This window comes from Gossypium arboreum, chromosome 12, assembly GCF_025698485.1.
Source record: "Gossypium arboreum isolate Shixiya-1 chromosome 12, ASM2569848v2, whole genome shotgun sequence".
Classification (NCBI taxonomy): domain Eukaryota; kingdom Viridiplantae; phylum Streptophyta; class Magnoliopsida; order Malvales; family Malvaceae; genus Gossypium; species Gossypium arboreum.
The window spans coordinates 113706123-113726712 of NC_069081.1; the positions used below are offsets into that span (position 1 = coordinate 113706123).

A 20590-nucleotide genomic window follows, 5' to 3' on the forward strand; every position below is an offset into this window, starting at 1 on the left:
GCAAAGATAGGGGTATGTTCGCTATACCATGCAAAATAGGCCATTTGGGAATTAATAAGGCCATGTGTGATTTAGGAGCCTCCATAAATGTTATGACTTATTCTATTTATGAATCACTTTGTAATATCCTAAATTAGGGCTTAATCGGAATAGTGGTTTCGTGACCACAAATCCGAGATAGAAATAATTATTTTACAATGATTTTGATGTTTATGATATGATTGCATGATTGTGTGAAAATTTCGTGATGAAATTCTATGCCTAAAGTGCTTAAATTGAAAGTAGGGACTAAATCGAATAAGTTGCAAAACTTGCATTCTAGAAGTTTTTAGTATGAAATTGTTTTGGAATATTAATGAGGAGGTCTTAAATAGCAATTTTACCAATTTTAAGTTCATGGACAAAATTAGGACATGGAAGGAATTTTTGGAAAGTTTAGTAGTAAGGGTATTTTGGTCATTTAGTTATTAAAATGAATTAAAACAAAATTAAAAGCCAATTTTGTCCATCTTCTTCATTAGGCTGAAATTTCAAGGGTTCTCCATAGCTAGGGTTTGTTTCAAGCTTCCAAGCTCCATAGTAAGTGATTCCAAGCCCGTTTTAATGATTTTTACGTTTTGAGATCTCGGTAACTCGATAAAGCTTATGTTAGCAATAATTTAACCTAGGGTTTATATTTGGAAAAATACCCATAGGTGAAATTTGTGTATTTTGATGTTTTATGATAGAATATGAAGTTTTAAATTATGTTAGACAACTTGTACTACTCGATTTTAAGCAAAAACGAGTAAAAGGGCTTAATGTCGGTAAAAATACCTAATAGTCACAAGTACATGTTAGAGTGAGAATTTGATGTTGCCATAGAAGAGAAAAGTGATCAGCATGTTGTAAAACATAAGAATAAGGAATAAAGTTTAATCCCGAGCCTAGGGGCAAAAATGTAAATATGCAAAAGTTTAGGGTAAAATTGTAATTTTGCCAAAATTTGAGTTAAGGATTAATTTGATAATGTGAGTATTAAATAAGCTAAATGTGTTATTTTAGATCAAGAAAGACGTGGAATCGACCTCAATCGAGGAAAAGAAAAGATTGTAGACTAAATTGCAAAATCTTTGTATTTTGGTACCAAGGTAAGTTCATGTGTAAATAATGTAGCATAATTGTTATTTTTAAGTTATTGATATTAATTATGTGTTATGCTGAATTTTATTATGAAATGTATGCTTTGTGGTTAATTTCAAATAATATGTAAATTATGTGAACTACTTGTTAAATATAATTGTTACCGAGTATTGATTTGGCATTCTACGGAAGACGGCAAGGATAAGTGTTCGAGGAAAAGCCCGTTTGAACCTTAGGAATAGATTAGGATACAAGTGACATGTCACTAGGATGGTTGAGCATCCGAACTCGTTGAGTTGAGTCCGAGTTCACTTATGGATGCGAATGTCCGAACTCGTTGAGTTGAGTCGAGTTCGTGAGATGTAACTAGGCATCCGAACTCGTTGAGTTGAGTCCGAGTTCACTTATGGATGCGAACGCCCGAGCTCGTTGAGTTGAGTCCGAGTTCGCTTATGGGCGGGTTACATGATTGCTTGATTGCATATATGGCACTTATGTGCAAGTTATCCATGTATCCGAATTATATTCGATGTGTTCAACGGGTAAAGTTCTACTCAAATGGAGGAAAATTTCGAGATGTAAAGAGACGTATTGGTAAGTGATATGAAATGGATATTTTGGACAGGTATGTATTTAACCCTCGGGTTGAGTATTGATACAACCACGATAAGGTAATAAGATGATGAAGAATGATTAAAAATGTGATATGTGTTTTAGTGATGTATGCTAATGTTGGTGGTATAACTATTTGTTATGTTACTTATTATTTTCATATGAACTTACTAAGCATTTATGCTTACTCCTCCTTCTTACTCATTGTAGTTTTGGACAAGCCAGCTCAGAGTCGGGATAGGTCGAAGGCTCACCACACTATCCGAAGATTTTTGGTAAATGGCTTGTAAATTTAAGTATGGCATGTATAGCAATATACCCATTTTGTGTAAATGATCTTATGGTATGGTTGTGAAATGGCTGAGGAAATGCTTGATAATGATAAATTATGAAAATGGTTAGTTTAGATTATGTTTGATGTTAAGGAAAACTATTAAGATACTTAGTGCATAAAACTCATAAAAGGATGAAATTTACCATAAACAGAATACCGCAGCAATACTAACGCGAGTTTTAAAATTTACTAAAAATCATAGAAATTGAATTTGGTGGTGAAATACATATCAAATTGAAGCTTATTATGTCTAGTTTCACATGAAACAAATGAAACAAGTAAAGGAAGTATATGTTAGAAGATATTTTAATTTTAGTGAAACAGAGTCATAGCAGTTTCTGAATCCCCTGTTCCTAATTTAGAAATTCACCATAAATTGTAAAGATATAATTAGGTGGTGTATTTTATATTCTCAGAATCCTTATTGAGTCTAGTTTTAGTATAAACAAACCTCATAGTCATATGAATTTTGTACAGAGAGAAATGTGGTTCGTAGTAAACAGAGGTTAGACTAGTCGAGTCTTGAAACAGGGGTAACTTTAACTAATAAACTGTACTAATTGGCCCAACCAAAAATTCTAGAAAAAACTTAGTAGATAGTTTTATGAGTCTAGATTCAGCGAAAATTTACGGATCTTAATTTCGAGTTTCGTAACTCGAGATATGATTTTTCTTGTGACTGTGACGCAAGTAGCTTAAAAGCTGTGAATGTAGAAACAAATAATTCAAAGTTCTAAAAATGTTAAACTAAGCTTAGTAACACCTCATACTCGACTCCGGCGACGGTCTCGGGTGTGGGGGCGTTACACACTTAACGCGAGCTTTTTGACGAAAACATGTGTTATAATTCAGTTAGCAGACAGGTCCATTGTACATCCCAAAGGAGTCCTCGATGACGTATAGGTAAAAGTTAATGAACTTATTTTACCTGTAGATTTTTCTGTGATAAAGATAGAAGAAGACAACAGTGCTAGATCTTCATACCTCCTGCTGGGCCGACCTTTCCTTAGTACCGATAGCGCCAAAATCGACGTTTGAAGCGAAACTCTTACGATTAAATTTGATAAGGAGATCGTGAAGTTTAATGTTTACACGCCATTAGTCATCCAAGCGAAATTTTGAGCGTAAACCGTATCGACATAATTGACTCATTAGTATACTAGACTTTTGAGACGATTTATGAAGATAAATCTGAATTTATAGTTGATGATTATGAATCTGTTAATGAGTTATTGTCTCCATCAAACACTAAACTTTTACCTTCTGTGATGCAGGCTCCAGATTTGGAATTAAAGTCGCTTCTCGAACATCTTAAATATGCGTTTTTGGGGAAAGGTAATACCCTACCGATTATAATTTCCAATATACTCTCTAAGCTCGAAGAAGAAAGTTTGATCCGAGCACTACAAAATCATAAGGACACAATTGGCTGGACCATTGCCGATTTAAAAGGGATAAGCCTTTTAACATGCACACACAGGATCTATTTGAAGGAAAACACTAAGCCAAGATGAGAGGCGCAAAGACGGTTGAACCCGAATATGATGGAGGTGGTAAAAAAAGGAGATAATCAAGCTGCTGGATGCTGACATAATCTACCCTATTTTACACAGCAGATGGGTAAGTCCAGTACAAGTCGTGCCCAAGAAAACGGGCATGACAGTAAAGAAAAATGATGAAGGTGACTTAATACCAACACGAGTGCAAAATAAGTGGCGTGTCTGTATTGATTACAGGAAGTTGAATTCTTACACTAGAAAAGATCATTTCCCCTTTCTTTTATAGATCAAATGCTTGAGTGATTAGCTGGTAAAACTCATTTTTATTGTCTTGATGGATTCTCAGGTTTCTTCCAAATTCTAGTTGCACTAGAGGATCAGGAAAAGACCACTTTTACGTGCCCATTCTGGACATTTGCGTACAGAAGGATGCCGTTTGGACTATGTAATGCACCGGCCACCTTCTAGAGATGCATAATGAGTATATTTTCTGAATATGTGGAAAAAATTATCGAAGTTTTTATGGATGATTTTTCTGTGCATGGGAATTATTTTGATGAATGCCTTAAAAATCTCACGATAATTTTAAGTAGGTGTATAGAATTTAATCTTGTCTTGAATTATGAAAAGTGTCATTTTATGGTAGACAAAGGTTTGATTCTAGGTCATATAGTTTCGGCTAAGGGAATTGAGGTCGATAAGGCCAAAATTGACAATATAAATTCTTTATAATATCCCTCTACTGTAAGGGAGATACGTTCTTTCCTTAGTCATGCAGGATTTTATGGGCGTTTTATAAAGAGCTTCTCCAAAGTAGCTGAACCACTATGCGATTTATTGCAAAAAGATAAGAAATTTGAGTTTAGCCTAAAATGTAAGGAGGCTTTCGACGCACTCAAGCAGAAGTTGGTTTCCGCTCCTATAATGCAAACGCCAGATTGGAAATACCCTTTTGAAATTATATGCGATGTAAGCAAATGCATTGTGAGGGCCGTGTTGGGGCAAAGGATTAACAAAGAGCCTCACGTCATTTGCTATGCCTCAAAAACCCTAGATGCTGCACAAAGCAACTACACCACCACAAAAAAAGAGCTCTTAGCTGTTGTATTTGCTTTGGATAAATTTCAATCATATTTATTGGGTTCTAAGGTGATTGTTTTTTCTGATCATGTAGCTCTCAAGTACTTGATCGTGAAGAAGGAAGCAAAGCCAAGGCTCTTTAGATAGATTTTACTGCTTCAAGAATTAGACATCGAGATTTGTGACAAAAAGGGTTGCGAAAACTTGGTAGCCGACCACTTGAGTAGGTTAAAAATACCTGACGATGATACCCCTATAAAGGATGAGTTCCCTTATGAGAGTTTATTTTCAACTGAGGCACATTACTCATGGTATACGGATATAGTGAATCTCTTAACCATAAGTTCGCAGCCCACTAAGTTAACACGTTCCGTGAAAGACAAGTTTAGAAGGAAAGCTCGATATTACATTTGGGACGACCCATACTTGTGGAAATACTGTTCAGATCAGATAATAAGACGATGTGTTCCAGAAACGAGGTAACCTCTATCCTTACTTTTTGTCATACAGAAGCTTGCGGAGGTTACTTTGGCCCTAAACAGACTGCTCAAAAGGTATTGGAGTGTGGGTTATATTGGCCCACAATTTTTCATGACGCATATAATTTCTATAAGTCTTGCGATAAATGCCAACATACAGGTAACATCACTAAACGGAATCAAATGCCCATGTCCCTGATTCATGTATTTGAGATTTTTGATGTATGGGGTATTGATTTTATGGGCCTATTTATTTCCTCATTTAGAAACGTATATAAAATTCTTACAGTACACTATGTTTCTAAGTTGATGAAGCAAAGCCTACTCGCAATGATAATGCTAAAACTATTGTGGAGTTTCTAAAGCGAACTATTTTTTCTAGGTTTGGCACACCTCAAGCTTTGATCAGTGATCGTGGCATCCATTTTTGCAATAAAGTCATAGAGGCACTTATGAAAAAATATGGAGTTCATTAACGTGTAGCAACGGCCTACCATCCCCCAAACGAATGGCCTAGCAAAGGTTTCGAACAGGAAATCAAGTCTATTTTGGAAAAAATAGTCAAGCCCAACCGAAAGGATTGGAGTCTTTGGTTTTATGACGCACTTTGGGCCTATCGAATGGTGTATAAAGGACCAATTGGCATGACCCCATATCAGCTTGTTTTTGTCAAAGCTTGCCATCTTTCGGTAGAGTTGGATTATAAAGCTTATTGGGCTGTTCGACAATGTAATATGGAATTAGAGCCGACGGGGAAGGCAAGGAAATTAGACATTCAAGAATTGGAGAAAATTCGTAACGATGCCTACGAGAATGCTCGCATTTATAAAGACAAGACAAAATTGTTTCATGATAAAAGAAAAGCTCAGAAGCATTTTTCGGTAGGACAAAAAGTTGTTTTATAACTCCGTATTAAAACTATTCCCAGGTAAGCTTTGATTTCGATGGCAAGGACCTTCTATTGTGACCCAAATATTCACAAATGGTGCAGTTAAAATAGAGAGTGAAGAAACAGGAAAGCAGTTTGTAGTCAATGGTCAACGGTTGAAGCCATTTTATGAGAATTTTCAGGCCCACACAGTCGAAAAAATTCAGTTAGAGCCACCATAATCCCATTCACGGCGTCAAGCTAACGACGTTAAACAAGCGCTTGTTGGGCGGCAACCCATTTTTTATTTCTCTTTATTTTATTATTTTTATTTTTATTATTTATTATTTTATTTTTGTTATTTATTATTTTATCTTAATTATTTATTTTATTTTGGATATTAATAAAAATTCTCTTCTTCTAACTGGGTGAACCGAAACGAAAATAGGGAGAAAAAAGGAGAAAAGACAAAACCTGCAGCCAAACAGCTCATATTCCATCCCTATTCCAGCCTAGAATAGCACGTTCCTTCAATGACTGTTGAGCAACGCTTAGAGATCATCGAGGGACTCGACACTTTTGGCCAGCAACTAGCCGAACTCATTGCCATTATGCGCGAACGACAGTAACTACACGGGGAGTTCTTCTAAACTTTTCTTTTGCCCATTTATTTATTTATTTATTCTACATCGAGGACTATGTGTTTTAAGTAGGGGAGTCATTCCACATTATTTCTGTCATTTTAGATGCTATTTTTGTTGCTACTGCTGCTTTGGTCGTTGCTGCCCATATAATTTTTTTTTCAAGAATATTCTACCTCTTTTCATGCCCAAGAATTTGACCACGACTTACCCACAGTTTGACCCACATGCATGCTTCTTGTCTACTAATTTAGTTATGATTTTGCCTGTTTGATTTCATTTCCATTGTTTTATTTCTTTTAGGCTGAATAATTATGATCGATAAAGTTAACCCTATTTTTCTTTTAGTAAGTTTGGTTAAGTTTAAATACAAAGAGGACACTTAATACAATTGCATGCTTAAAATATGTTCATGACTATTAAGGTGGCTACTGAAACTTATTTTTGACACTTGATTGTTGCTCCTAAGTCCTTCAAAATTAAAATTTTATTTAATAATAATAATGTTTTCGTGGTTATAAGTGCAGCTTAAGACGTGACTAACTGAGTAACTGGGGTAGGGTGCTTGGGTTGTCATCCTATTTCACGTCAAAAGGCTGTGTGACGTGTTAGGTAAAACTCCGCTAACCGGAATTAATTTTTAAGAATGTGTTAGGCTGAGTAATCGGGGTGAGGTGCGTGGCTGTCATTTCTCTTCGCGTTAAAAAGTTCGATATGTTCTTAAGAAAAAAATTTAAGAGTGTGTTGGGTTGAGTAACCGGGGTGGGGTGCTTGGTTGTCATCTCTCTTCGCGTCAAAAGGTTCAATATATTCCTAAGTAAAAATAATAATAATAAAAAGAGAGAAAAAAATGAAAAAGATGTATTAATAAAATTTGGGGACTAAAGGTAGAAACAAATAGGGTGTCTTGATAGGTTTGGTAAATCACCTAATTTTCATGAAATAATCCAAGTCGATCTTAATTTTTGTGTGTGTTAACCGGAACACTTTTTCAATTTTACTTAAATCAAGCTAAGGGTTCTCTTTATTTTTCATATGCATTTTGACTAATTTTTATAAAATTTTGGAGTAGAATTTTTTTCATGGCAGGACCTAATTTTCACAGTGGACAGGAACCATAGTTGAGGGAAAGCATGGGCTAAGTAGGGGGAATTTGATAATACTCTAAAACATCATATTTTTATGTGCTAATTACATGTTTATTTTGAGTATGTCCTACTAATTTGGGCTATTTTATGGTTCTTTGTCTTGTAGGGACTTAATTGAAGATAAAAGGAAATTTAGGGGCAAAAAAGCGTGAAATTAATTATGAATTAGGCCAGCATGCAAAGTAGGAGAGAAGTGGTGCCGAAAATGCAAAGTATGGAAGACTTTTGGGGAAAAAATACAAAAGAAGAGATTTTATAGTACAAGACTCTATTTTAATTTCAATTATATTAGGATAATTATTAAGGATTTTTATTTAGATTTAATTTTAGGATTTATTTTCATTTATCTTTAATTATCTTTATTTATTTGTATTTATCTTTTAGAATTTAATTAGGAATATGCTAGGTTTCTTAGTACTATAAATAGGGGATGAAGTGACACAAATTTTACAGATCTTTTTTCTATAAACACTCCCTCTCCTAAAAACTCTGTCTTTTGTTCTCTCCATATTTTCTTCAATAAAAATCTCATTTCTATTATATTTATTTCTTTCCCAAAAATCATGAGCCACTAAACCAATCTAGCCGAAGGTTGTCGAAAGTCCCCAAAAAGGTTCATGAGGCTTAGAATTCGCGCTTAGCCTTCTCAACAGGGTATTCATCGATTCTCCGCATTACGGGGCTAACGCTTCCTTCCATGTCCCTTAATAGGTGATCTTTTCAACTTGTGCAAAGAACAGCCGCTTTGTACGTTTTGGGAAGGCTGCACAGTCGGTTCATTGGCTTTCTGCGTCAGAGGTTGGCGAATCCAAGAGAAAAAACGGCATGGTATTCGCCGTTGGGAAGTGATGATCTAACAGAAGATAGTCTCACAAAAGCGATTATTGGTTAGAGCCAGGTTCCGCTAAATCTTAAGTCTAAATTCTTGGAGCTAGTGGTCGTAGGCATCCTCTTCCACTATAACTGGCTTATCCTGCTCGAGAAAGGTTACTTAAAAGCTAAGGATTGAACCCAAGGCGGATCGAGACAACAAGAGGCTGAAATCTCGCCACATAAGAAACTCTCTCTATTCCCAAACTCTGTTTATTTTTATATTCTCCATTTTAATTTTCGCAATATATTTAATCTCGCAATTTCAATTTGACTTTAAATTCTATTTTTATTTTATTTCGAAATTCTTAATTTTGTTTTTTTTTTATTTTTCAGGAACGCAAGTTTTCTTGGCCAAGAAATTATCCAAGATTTCAAGGAACGAGCATTCTTACAATCCGGTCCCTAAGGATTCGACCCTACTTCCCCTTTACTGTTATTTTTACTATTTTATAGGGAATAGGATATTTTTGGTGCTCTCAACGACTCATCACTTCATTATCATCAAAGTCCCCGTTACCGCTCCAACAAAATATGTGTGATCAAGCTTGACATGAGTAAAGCTTATGACCGTATGGAGTGGAATTTCATTGAAGCGGTCATACAAAAAATGGGTTTTGCAAATCAATGGATCGACAAAATAATGGGTTGTGTTCGTACCATTAAGCATTTAGTTAAATGCAACAATCACTTATCGGATACCATTTTTCCCGAGAGGGGCCTTCGTCAAGGGGACCCTCTCTCTCCGTATTTGTTTTTATTTTGCATGGAAGCATTCTCGAGGATGCTTAACCTGGTGCATAATAACAAAACTTTAAGAGGTATTCGTGCTTGTGTAAATGGCCCTAGGATCAATCATTTATTCTTTGCTGATGGTGCTCTTCTTTTAGTGCGTAACAAAAAAAAATGAAATTGAGTGTTTCATTAATATTCTTAGTAGTTTTGCCAAAGCTTCGGGTCAAGAAATAAATTTTGAAAAATCCATGGGTCTGTTCTGTCCTAACACCCCTAGGGAACAAAAAAGAATGTTTAATGATTTTCTTAGAATGAAGGTTGTTGAGAATTTAGACAAATATTTGGGTCAGCCCCTTCCTATTGGTAAGAAGAAGAAAGAAGCTTTTATTGATATTACTAATAGAATTTATTGCAGGATTAATAACTGGACGAAAAAACTCTTATCGTATGGTGGAAAAGAGATCTTGATCAAGGCTGTGCTTTAGTCCATTCCAACTTATGCACTATCTATCTTTCTTGCCCCGAAAGGGGTGACAAAGGACATTCAAACAAAAATTAGTCGTGCATGGTGGTCGGGAAAGGAGAAAGGTAAATTTTGGTCCATGCTCTCTTGGAAATCTCTCTGTCAACCAAAAGGAATGGGAGGCATTGGCATGCGAAATATGAAGCTATTCAATATCTCTCTTCTAGGTCGTCAAGTTTGGAGACTCACCAACAACAAAGAAACTCTCTGGTTCAAAGTGCTATCATCTAAATATTTCCTAGACGGAAACATTTTCAATCCCAAAAGGGTCAAAAGAGCTTCCTATATGTGGTCGAGCATAGCTGTTGTCGCTGAGAAGCTCAAAGATGGTTTTGGTTGGCAAGTTGGTGATGGAGAGAGTATTAATATTAGGGAGGATAACTGGGGTATAGAAGGTCTTAATGGAAGTATCTTTGATACAAATATGACTACATCAAGCATGAACAGTGTTAGGGATCTCTGGATGGCAAATGATAGAAGCTAGAATGTTGATAGAGTTAATCTACTACATGGTAAAGATTGGGGGGAAAGAATATGCAAGTTATCGATAGGAAACGAAGGCCAAAAAGATCACATGGTGTGGTTTCACAACCCTCATGGGTATTACTCCTCGAAAATAGCTTATTCATGGCTGATGTTGAAAGAAATGGGGTACGGTCTGCATCGTTTCTATTAGAAAACAATTTGGAAACTTAATGTTCTCCCTAAAATTAGAGTTTTTCCCTAGAGAGTTGGTCATGAGATTTTACCCACCAGAGAGAAAATAGCTTCGATTAGTAACAAGTTTAATCAAAAATGCCCTGGGTGTGATGCCAATACCGAGACTCTTTTGCATGCCCTTAGAGACTGTACAACATCTCGCGAAGTTCTGTCCATGGGAGGTTGGGACATAAGCAGAATTATGAAGAAGCACAGGAACTGTATTGATTGGATTGAAGACATGATGAGAACCCTTGATAAGAAGGCATTGGAGGATCTGTTCACAATAACTTCATCTTTAAAGCCCAAAGGGACAAAGCTCAAACCATTTAGGATAGGGCCAGAAACTTGAGTGACGACGTCCGTATCTACAATATGTTGAATCGCCCTTTGCTTGCCCAGGTTGAAGCCACTAAGAAATGGGAGAAACCTCCTAAAGGCGTTATTAAAATAAACTTTAATGTTACGGTTAAAGAAAATAGGATGGGTTATGGGGTTATCATAAGAGATGATGATGGTTTTGTTCTGGGGGGTGGTGGAGGCTTCAGTGATGATAGAGTCTCGGTGCAAGAAGCAGAGTGTATAACGAGAAAAGCATGGAAGTTGCGGGCCAGCTTAATATTCATGGTGATGTGATTTTTGAAACTGACAATGCAGGGTTGGTGAACAAAATGAATAAGGGTGATATGGATATAACCATTATAGGTGCTAGACTTCAATCGTGTAAAACAGCCTTCAACTTGTTTAGTTCCACAAATCTAGTTTGGTCTTATCGATCTTGTAACCAAGTGGCTGATCTTATTAGTACAATAATGTGTAAAGAAGCTAGATTTTGGCTGTTCGATATGGATTATCCTAAGGAAATCCATAATGCTGTTATTAATGATTTTACTTAATAATATTGACTGGCCCTTGAGGTCGTCTTTTGCTACAAAAAAAATACATATCAGAAACCAATCAAAACCAATCATATTGTCCCTTATATGAGCCTTTGAGGCCTAGAATATACATTAGAAATAAATCGGGACTAAACTGGATACTTAGAAATTTTTTTAGAAAATATCAAAATTTTTAAAAAGAGCAAGGGACACACGCCCGTGTGGGCAGGCCGTGTGGCTCACACGGTCAAGAGACACACCCGTGTCTCAGGCTAACATCCCCAAAAAAATTTAGAGTCTCGAACCATGATAAATATACAATAAATTTGTCGAAATATTGAGAAAAGTCAATTTGAAAATTTAAAAAGTTATGAGACATAAAAGATAGGTGCATAAGATATTTGGAAAGGTATAAATTTTGGGAACCGATTAAATTAATGAAAAGTATTGGGACAATGTGAGAAAACTGGGTGTTGGAGGATTAAATTAAATTGATGAAAAAGGAAGAGAGACTGTATGTGAAAATTTACCAAAGGAAATAGGGCACATAGGTGTTATTATGGAAAAAATGAGAGGGTAAAATGGTAAATGAATTGAAAAGATAATTATGGAAGGTAATAATTAAGGATAAATAGTAAAAAAGTATGAATAGTGAGGATAAAATGGTAAATAAAACAAAAAGAGATATTTTAATAGAAGAAACTAGAAAAAAATGGAGAAAGAAAAGGATTCAAAAAATGGGCTATAAAAGCCATTAACCATTCACATCAGCCACCATTTCCACCATTTCAACTTTTATTTTTCTTTCAATTTAGTCCCTCTTACTAAATACAAATCAATTAAGTTAGTTTTTCCTAAATTTCTTCATGATTTGTGAGTGAGATCAGTGGAGGGGAATAGTAGTTACATTAATTTCATGAGAAGAGCATTCATGGGAGTTTTGGAGGAGAGAGAAAATAAAGATTAGATTTGAATATAAGTGTTTGAGGTAAGAACTATTAACTTCTCTTGAAATACATGTTAGTTTTGATTAGAAAACATGAATTATGATATGTGAACATGATTTTTAATGTGAAAATATTGTGTATTTTGATATGAAAAAATTGAAGAAAAAGTGAAGTTGATAAACAAATAAACAAATAAAACAAGGTAGTGGACAAAGAATGAAGGAGGAGAAGAAAGTTGACTTCAAGTGTAATGACCCAAAATTCACGGGCATCGGAAAAGTACATTATCGGGCCTCCATCTTAGCAAAATAGGTTCGTAAATAATTATTAGAAATATTTGTGAGTCTAGTAGTGTGTTTAATTAAGCTTTAATTAAGTGAAATTAGCTCAATTTAGAGAAAATAGTAAAAAGGACTAGGTTGAATAAGGGTAAAAGTTGAATTATAGATTAATAGAAAATAAAAAGGATTAAAATGGCAATTAAGCCATTAACAAGAAATGAGGCGACATATATGTAATAAAAATCTAAGATTTTTATGTTATATTTAATTATATTATTAATTATTTAGATATAAATTATGTTAAATTAATTTAAAATAATTATATTATAAGATTTTTATGATAAATAAATTGAAATTATGACAAGTGGATGGTGATGGTAATGTACAAATGTAAAATACATATGTTTACATTTGTAATACATATATTTGTTATTAAATAGATATTTATTATTATAATTATTAATTATTATTGTTTATATTATTATTTTCATTATTATATTATGGAATAAATTAAGAAAAGATAAATGTAGGGTGTAAAAATTATACATGTGTCATGCATGTATTTATACACCTATAAAATAAATATATAATTACTTAAAATTTAAGTATAAAGATATTTATAGTTATTAATTAATTAAATATAAAATAAAGAAATCAAATGGTGCCAAATGTAGGGTGATAAAGTTGTACAAATGTAGTAAAATATGTATATACACTTGTATTATAACTAAAAGATATTTATTAATTAAATTATTATTATAAATTATATTATTATAATATAAAGTAAAGAAATAAAAAAGAAAAGAAAAGAAAAGAAAGGAGAAAAAAAAGCAGAGTATTTGAAACAGAGCGGTGGAAAGGAGAAAAAGAAAAATAAAAGGAAAAACTAGGGTTTGAAGGTTTAAAGCTTTAATTGCTAACAAAGAACCCGAGGCATTGACAAAGAAAGGAAAAGAGAAGGTTGACGAAGAGTAATCCGAGAATTACGGTTTGTATTTCTATAAACCGAACTTAAAATTTAAATTGTTGTTTTTATTATTATATGTGTATGAAAAGATATTAAGGTAAGTATTAGTGTTTTGATATTGAATTGAATGTATGTGACTATGTAATTTTTGTGAAATGGATATTGAAATGATTATTTACTGTGAATTGAGAAATGAATTGAATACCCCATTAATTGTATCAGGCTGAGTCGGATATAGTTGGCATGCCATAGGATTGGAAGTGTTCAGGGATACTTCGACCTTGAGTCGATGAGGCATTATAAGTGTCGTACTGTTACTTCGACTTCGAGTCGATAAGGCACCATGTGTGTCGTACTGTTACTGTTATTTCGATTTAATCCGATAAGGTACTAAGTACCGTACTACTACTGTTTACTTCGGCAAAGCCGATGAGGCACTGAGTGCCGTATTGGTGTGTTGGTTGGATTCGTGTATTCGTTTAAATCCGAGTTATGTTAATAGGGGTAAACTATTACACTGAATGACTGTATTACTGGATTGAATAACTGATTGTTATTAATTGTTTGACACTGAATAACCGATTGTTATTGAATAACAATAAAAAATTAATTGTTATTGAAAAATAATGATTGATATTGAGTTTGAAATAAAATAGGATTGAAAGGTGAATATTTGAATAGTTATTGAATTTGAGTAATGATATATATGTATTTTATAATTTTTTAAGTGTTGGTTTATAGAAATACTACTGAGTGCATAATCAGCTTATGGTTTGTTTCCGTGCATAGGTTAGGTACAAAAGTGACTAACGACTCAGCATCCAAGTCAATCCCGAACTCAAATACGTGGTGACGTATTTTCTCTTTTGAAAATGGCATGTACCTAGGTTGCAATTTGTTGTTATTTTGATACATAAATATTAATGATAAATGATGGCAATAGTTGTTCCATACAATTACATATGTCTTAAACATAGTCTCTATCATAGCTTTGGGCAATTTTGTTGAATGCTAATTTAAATGAATCAATTAGACATCTTATGTTAGATTGCTATAAACATAAAAATGTTAGAACTTTATATTATTAGTTTGTTATAATTAGAGACGTATAAATTCATGAATTGATTTGTTTGGATTGGTCTCGATTTGAATTTGCAGGGAAGGTTAGATATTTATAAATGGATTATATTGAGTTCGCACGAATAAAAAATAATAATTTTCAGAGTACCCGAACAAGTCCCGATTCGATTCTAAAGTGTGATTTGGACCTCGAGGGTCCATTATAGGGACTTTATAATTAAATCAAGATATGTATGTCATTTATTTTGAATTAATTGTAAATTGTCCGATAGGTCCGATAATGCTCTGTAACCCTGTTCCAGCGACGGTTTGGGGTTAAGGGGTGTTACATCAAGCTTAAAGTTGTAAGTACAACTAGATTCTTACTTGTTTTGATTATGAAGTTAATTGTTAGAATGAATATAATTTTAATATGGTATTTAATTACAAATTTATAAGTTGAATAAGTGAAGAATAAGGCTTGATAATTATTAAATATAATAAATAATGAATTGATTGTATTTATTAAGTAATATCTCGATAAAGAAATTGAAAGAGATGTGAGAAAAGATTTAAAGAGCATAAAAAAATTAAAGACAAGGATTAGTGTGTTAAAATGTAAAATAATATGAGAAAGAAAGAATTAATAAAGATTAGTGATGAATTATGGGAAAATGTGAAATTTTATGAAAACAATGACTAAATTGAAAGACTTGAGAAATACATGTGGTGGAAATGATACAAGTAAAATACATAGAAATTTGATGTGGAAAATGAAATAATGGAATTAATTATGTGAATTAAGTGAGATGTGAAAGAAAAATTGTTTAATAGTGAATAGAGAATTTTTATGATAAAAAATGAAAAATGATTAAATATGAAAGTTATAAAAGTTTACAAGAAAATATTGATAATAAAGCATATGGTAAAGAATAAAAGAATATATGAATTTTGTAATCCAAACTACAGCTTATTTCCTAAGTTGTGGAAAATTAAGGGTTAAATCATAAATTTGAGAAATTTTATATTAGAATGAGAAACATTTATGTTGTAGTGAATTTTGGAATATTAATAAGTATTGAATTATGTTATATGTGTTATTAAAAGTAAAAACATTGCTACATGAAATTTTGTGCTATGGACTAAATTACAAAATATATAAAAGTGATATGTGAAATACATGATAAGGATTATTAGTGAATTATGGATGAATAATGAATTTAGAAATATATTACATGTATTAAAGATAGTGAAGATATAAGTATACGGATTATCGGTGCAAGGATTAAATTGTAAAGAATGTAAAAGCATTATGCGAAAAGTGTAAAAGTGATATATGTGCATAATATAATTTGCCCAAGTAGACGAGATAAGAACTATTGGGATATTAGTGGCATGCCGTTAATGAACCTTAGCGCGCTCTCTGATTATTAGCACGTTGGTGCTCTCTGAATAATAGCATGTAAGTGCTCTCTGATTATTAGCACGTAAGTGCTTTCTAATTATTAGCACATCAGTGTTCTCCGATTAGCACATTTGTGCTCTCTGTTTATCCGTTTCGGTGGTGTTCTATTATGTTTTGTATATCCTGTGTGTTCTATTAAGTCTACTGAGCCTTTAAAAAAAGTGCAAGACTATTTTAGTGATTATTAAATTTTATAGATTTTATGTATTGAAAAGATTTGAAGTTGAGAGAAATAAGAAAATGTATGGTTGAAACAAAGTAAATTATCGAAATTTTAGCTAAATGGAATAAATGAAAATTTAAAATAAAACATGTGATTGTAGTATTATATAGATGATAATTAAATCAATATGTTTCGTTAGAGCTTAATGAGTAAATAACAATAAAAGTGGATCTAATTGTAAGAATAAGTGAATCAATTGGTAAATTATGTATGATGAATACAAACAGGTCATTTAAATGATTCTATGTAGTAATAATAAATAAGTTATAATTTATTATATAGATTTTGATCTAAATAATAGTTGTACTTACTAACCTAGCAATAGCTTAACGCGTGTTTATACGCATAGGTTAAAAGTAGAGGAAAAATGGATCTTTGAAGATTGAAGGCACCTCATCTTATCAAAACAGTGGATCCGAGAAAAGGGTAAAGTATTAATTTTTGTTGTTTCAGTAAATGGCATGTACCTAGGTATGTGTATTAAGGTTGAATACGATGGGACTTAAATGTGATACTCGATGTTTGCTTAATTCATATGAAATAGTTTAAATGTTAATTAAGTGATATAAGAAATTTAGATTTTAAAATGCTTAATTATGATTTATATTTGAATTAAAATTGGATTTAAATTTGATATGTGAACAAGGGTTAAACTAGGTAAACTTTAGGAATTAATATGTATAAATTATAATGTTATTTTTATTTAGAAATTATTATTAGAGTTTCTGAAAACCAATGTAGCACTTATATACTTGATCCGGTAATCAGGTTGGGCGTAGGGGTGTTACATAGGCCATGTGGGCTATCGAAATAGGGGCACACGGCCGTGTCCCAGCCCGTGTCCAATTTAGGGTGCTTACTGACTTGGGTCACACAACCAAGCCACAAGCCCATGTGCTAGGCCGTGTGAGCATATTGACTTGTAATATTAAGGTGCAGGGGTAACACGGCCAAGCCACACGCCCATGTGCTAGGCCGTGTGAAAAATCTTGGGTATCCTGTTTTACAATTTGATAGATGCAGGGGACACATGGCTGAGACACACGCCCGTGTGGACGAAAATAAGCTTTTTTTTCAAGCGACATTTCTCACCCATTTTTTATTTCAACCTAAACACTTCAATTTGCACACTCATAAGCCAAAACAAGACCTTCTATACAACCAAATCAAGCTTTAAACATATCATATCATATTATCAAATTTATTTAACATTCAAATCTACCATATTGATCAAAGCACATATTTGTATATTTATACCAAGCATATTATACCATCTCATTCACCAACATGCCTATAAACTATTCATCACTTAACCACACCAAACATATATCAAGCATGATAAGACCACACACATATATATAAGTTGATTGTAAATATAAACAAAATGTAATTTCATAGTATTTACACAAACCAACTTTGATCAAATCCACACAAACCCTATACATACCATATAAACCATAGTGTACGTTTCAAAAACTACCAGAATAAGCTGGATAACGTGACTTGATGTGCAGATCTGATCTTCCAACCTCTCGAAAATCTACAAAGACATTAACCAACACGAGTAAGCTTAATGAAGCTTAGTAGTTCGATGAATACACTTATTTCAGATCAATACCAATAACAAATAATATGTATTTCAATTTCAATTATATATTCACTTACCAAATCTTCCCAAATCGGAGAACAGCTTAAGGATAAGAGTACATCTTTTTCAGAAGCCCGAAGGCTAAATAGAAGCTCATGAGAGCTAAATAGAAACCCATAAGGGTTGAACAGAAACTCGTAAGAGCTGAATGGAAACCCATAAGGGTTAAACAGAAGCTCAAAAGAGCTGACGAAAACTCATATGAATTAAACAGAAGCTCGTGAGAGCTAAACGGAAAGCAAACATGAAAGTTCGCAACAAATTTTGAACCTCTGTTTACTTGGGTAAATTGGCTGTCATTTTCCTCCAACGCCGACAATTTGCCGAATGCTGAATGTACTCAAATCCCGCGTTCCATTCAATCCAAATATCAAATTCAAATTTATAACTTTAACAATATTTCATTTAAACAATAGAATAAATACATAATACCATTCATCAATTCAATATAAATATTAAATTTTAACCGTATGAACTTACCTGGGTTAAATTGTAATATTCGCAGGAGTTCAAGGACTATTCCGCTAATTTTTCTTTTTCATGAGTATCTATAGGATCTTGATCTAAAATATAAATTTATTCATTCATTAGCATATATTTCAGTTCTAATTTATTTCACAATTAATACCCTTTAATTTTTTGAATTTATACAATTACCCTAAATTTTTACAACTTTTTCAATTTAGTCCTTATCTAATTAATATTATCAAATTAACTAATTTTTTCTCAATTAATAATTTATATAAACATTCTAGGCTATCATACAACCCTTGATAAAACAGAAATTTAATACCAAACCTAATTCTTTAATTCTTCACAATTTGATCCTAAAATCAATATTTAACAAAATCATTTTATAAAATCATCATACAACAAATTAAAACTCTAAATCTATGTTATTCATCTAAAACATCTAATACTCATCAATGAAAACTTTCAAATTTTTCAATAAAATCAAAAACTAAGGTAATATTAAGTTGGATTTAATTACAAAAGTCTCAAAAACATAAAAATTACAAGAAAAGAGTAAGAATTAAACTCACATGGAGCTAAAATATGAAAACCAGCTTTTAAGAGCTCTTCCATGGTGTTTTTAGATAGGAAATTGGAAAAGAAATTGTCTAGAAACTATTAAAATCCAATTTGATTATTTTAATTTCATTTTATTTAAAATTTTGCCCTTAAATTACATTATTTTATTATTTTTCTTCGCTTATGCGGCCTCTCTTTAAGTCCTCTCTTATTTACCATTTAAGCCATTTAATCACCATTTCTTATAATTCACGAGTTTTGCACCTTTTTCAATTTAGTTCTTTTTAATTAATTTACTATCAAAACGTTAAAATTTTCTATTGAAACTTTAATACTACGTTAATGACACTCCGTAAATACTTATAAAAATATTTAAGAATCGGTTTATAGAAACGAGGTCTCGATACCTCATTCTCTAAAACCACTTGACCTAAAATTTTACTACTTGAACCTAATAATTCATTATAAAACTTAAATTGCCAGTTCAAAAATCTTTCTAAAATCACATTTGACTCATAAATACTAAATAATAAAATTTATGAGCTACTCGTCGAATTTAGTGGCCTCGAACCACTGTTTTCAATACCACTGAAAATCTGGTTGTTACAACTATTCTTAATCTTTTTTGTTGGATGATTTTGGCCATTTGTTGGCCGGCACCGCACCCCCAAAAAAAAATTTTAATCAGATAAAGGGGTGCCGGCCATTAGTGTGCCAACACCCCCAATTTTTTTTTGAAAAAAAATACATGGGTGCCGGCCATCTAATGTCTAAAACCCTAAAAATTAATTTTTTTTTTTAAAATAGTGGTGCCGGCCATCTATTTCTCATAATCTAATTTTCTTGTTTATTTCAGGTCGTTTGATTGAATATTTTTAAACTAAAGTTATTTTTATAAATATTAATTTTTTTTAGATTAGATGAGTAAAATAGCCTTGTTTGCCTCTGGATAGGATGGAGTTCATCCTTATTCCTTGTGTTCCATCCTCAAAAACTCTCGCAAGCATCTCGGGAATAGTACCCAAGTTGTTGGCAATCAACTTCATGAGATGAATCATAACCTTATGTAACTCCATTGAGTACCTATCAAAACTTGCTCTGAAAACAACATAAGTTGCAGACGATTAATGCTGTACCCTATCACGGTCATGAAATTGAAGGATGATTACTGATTACCTGAATGAAGGGGTATTGGTCGGCCAGAATCTCATATTTCGCAAGGGCACAGGCAAGGGAAGAAGGAAGAGCATGTCGCGGCAATCAAGCTTCTGGTCTTCTGAAAGTACGAAGGCTTGACCATAGCCTTCAAGGTTGTTTGATGTGAAAATTATAAATTTATCATTCAACTATTTGAAAATTAGAAATTGGTAATTAACTGTTAAGTTCCTAACTAACATTATGGAGATAAATAAATTTAAAATTTGATTACTCAACTATTAATAAGTTTACAATTTAGTCTCTTTCAACGTAATTTAATAAT

General features: G+C 32.8%; 1 protein-coding gene across 1 annotated transcript in view; it reads right to left on the reverse strand.

Moving 5' to 3' along the window:
• The window catches only part of LOC108477728 (S-norcoclaurine synthase 1-like), a 40103-nt gene extending 19677 nt beyond the window's left edge, over positions 1-20426 (reverse strand). The window contains exons 1-2 of the mRNA XM_053022994.1: positions 20287-20426; positions 20071-20208 (exon numbers count right to left, since the gene is read on the reverse strand). Coding sequence (XP_052878954.1) covers positions 20071-20208; positions 20287-20360 — 212 coding nt within the window. The 5' untranslated portion in view covers positions 20361-20426. The remainder of the gene's footprint in view (positions 1-20070; positions 20209-20286) is intronic.
• Between the last annotated feature and the right edge of the window lie 164 nt (positions 20427-20590).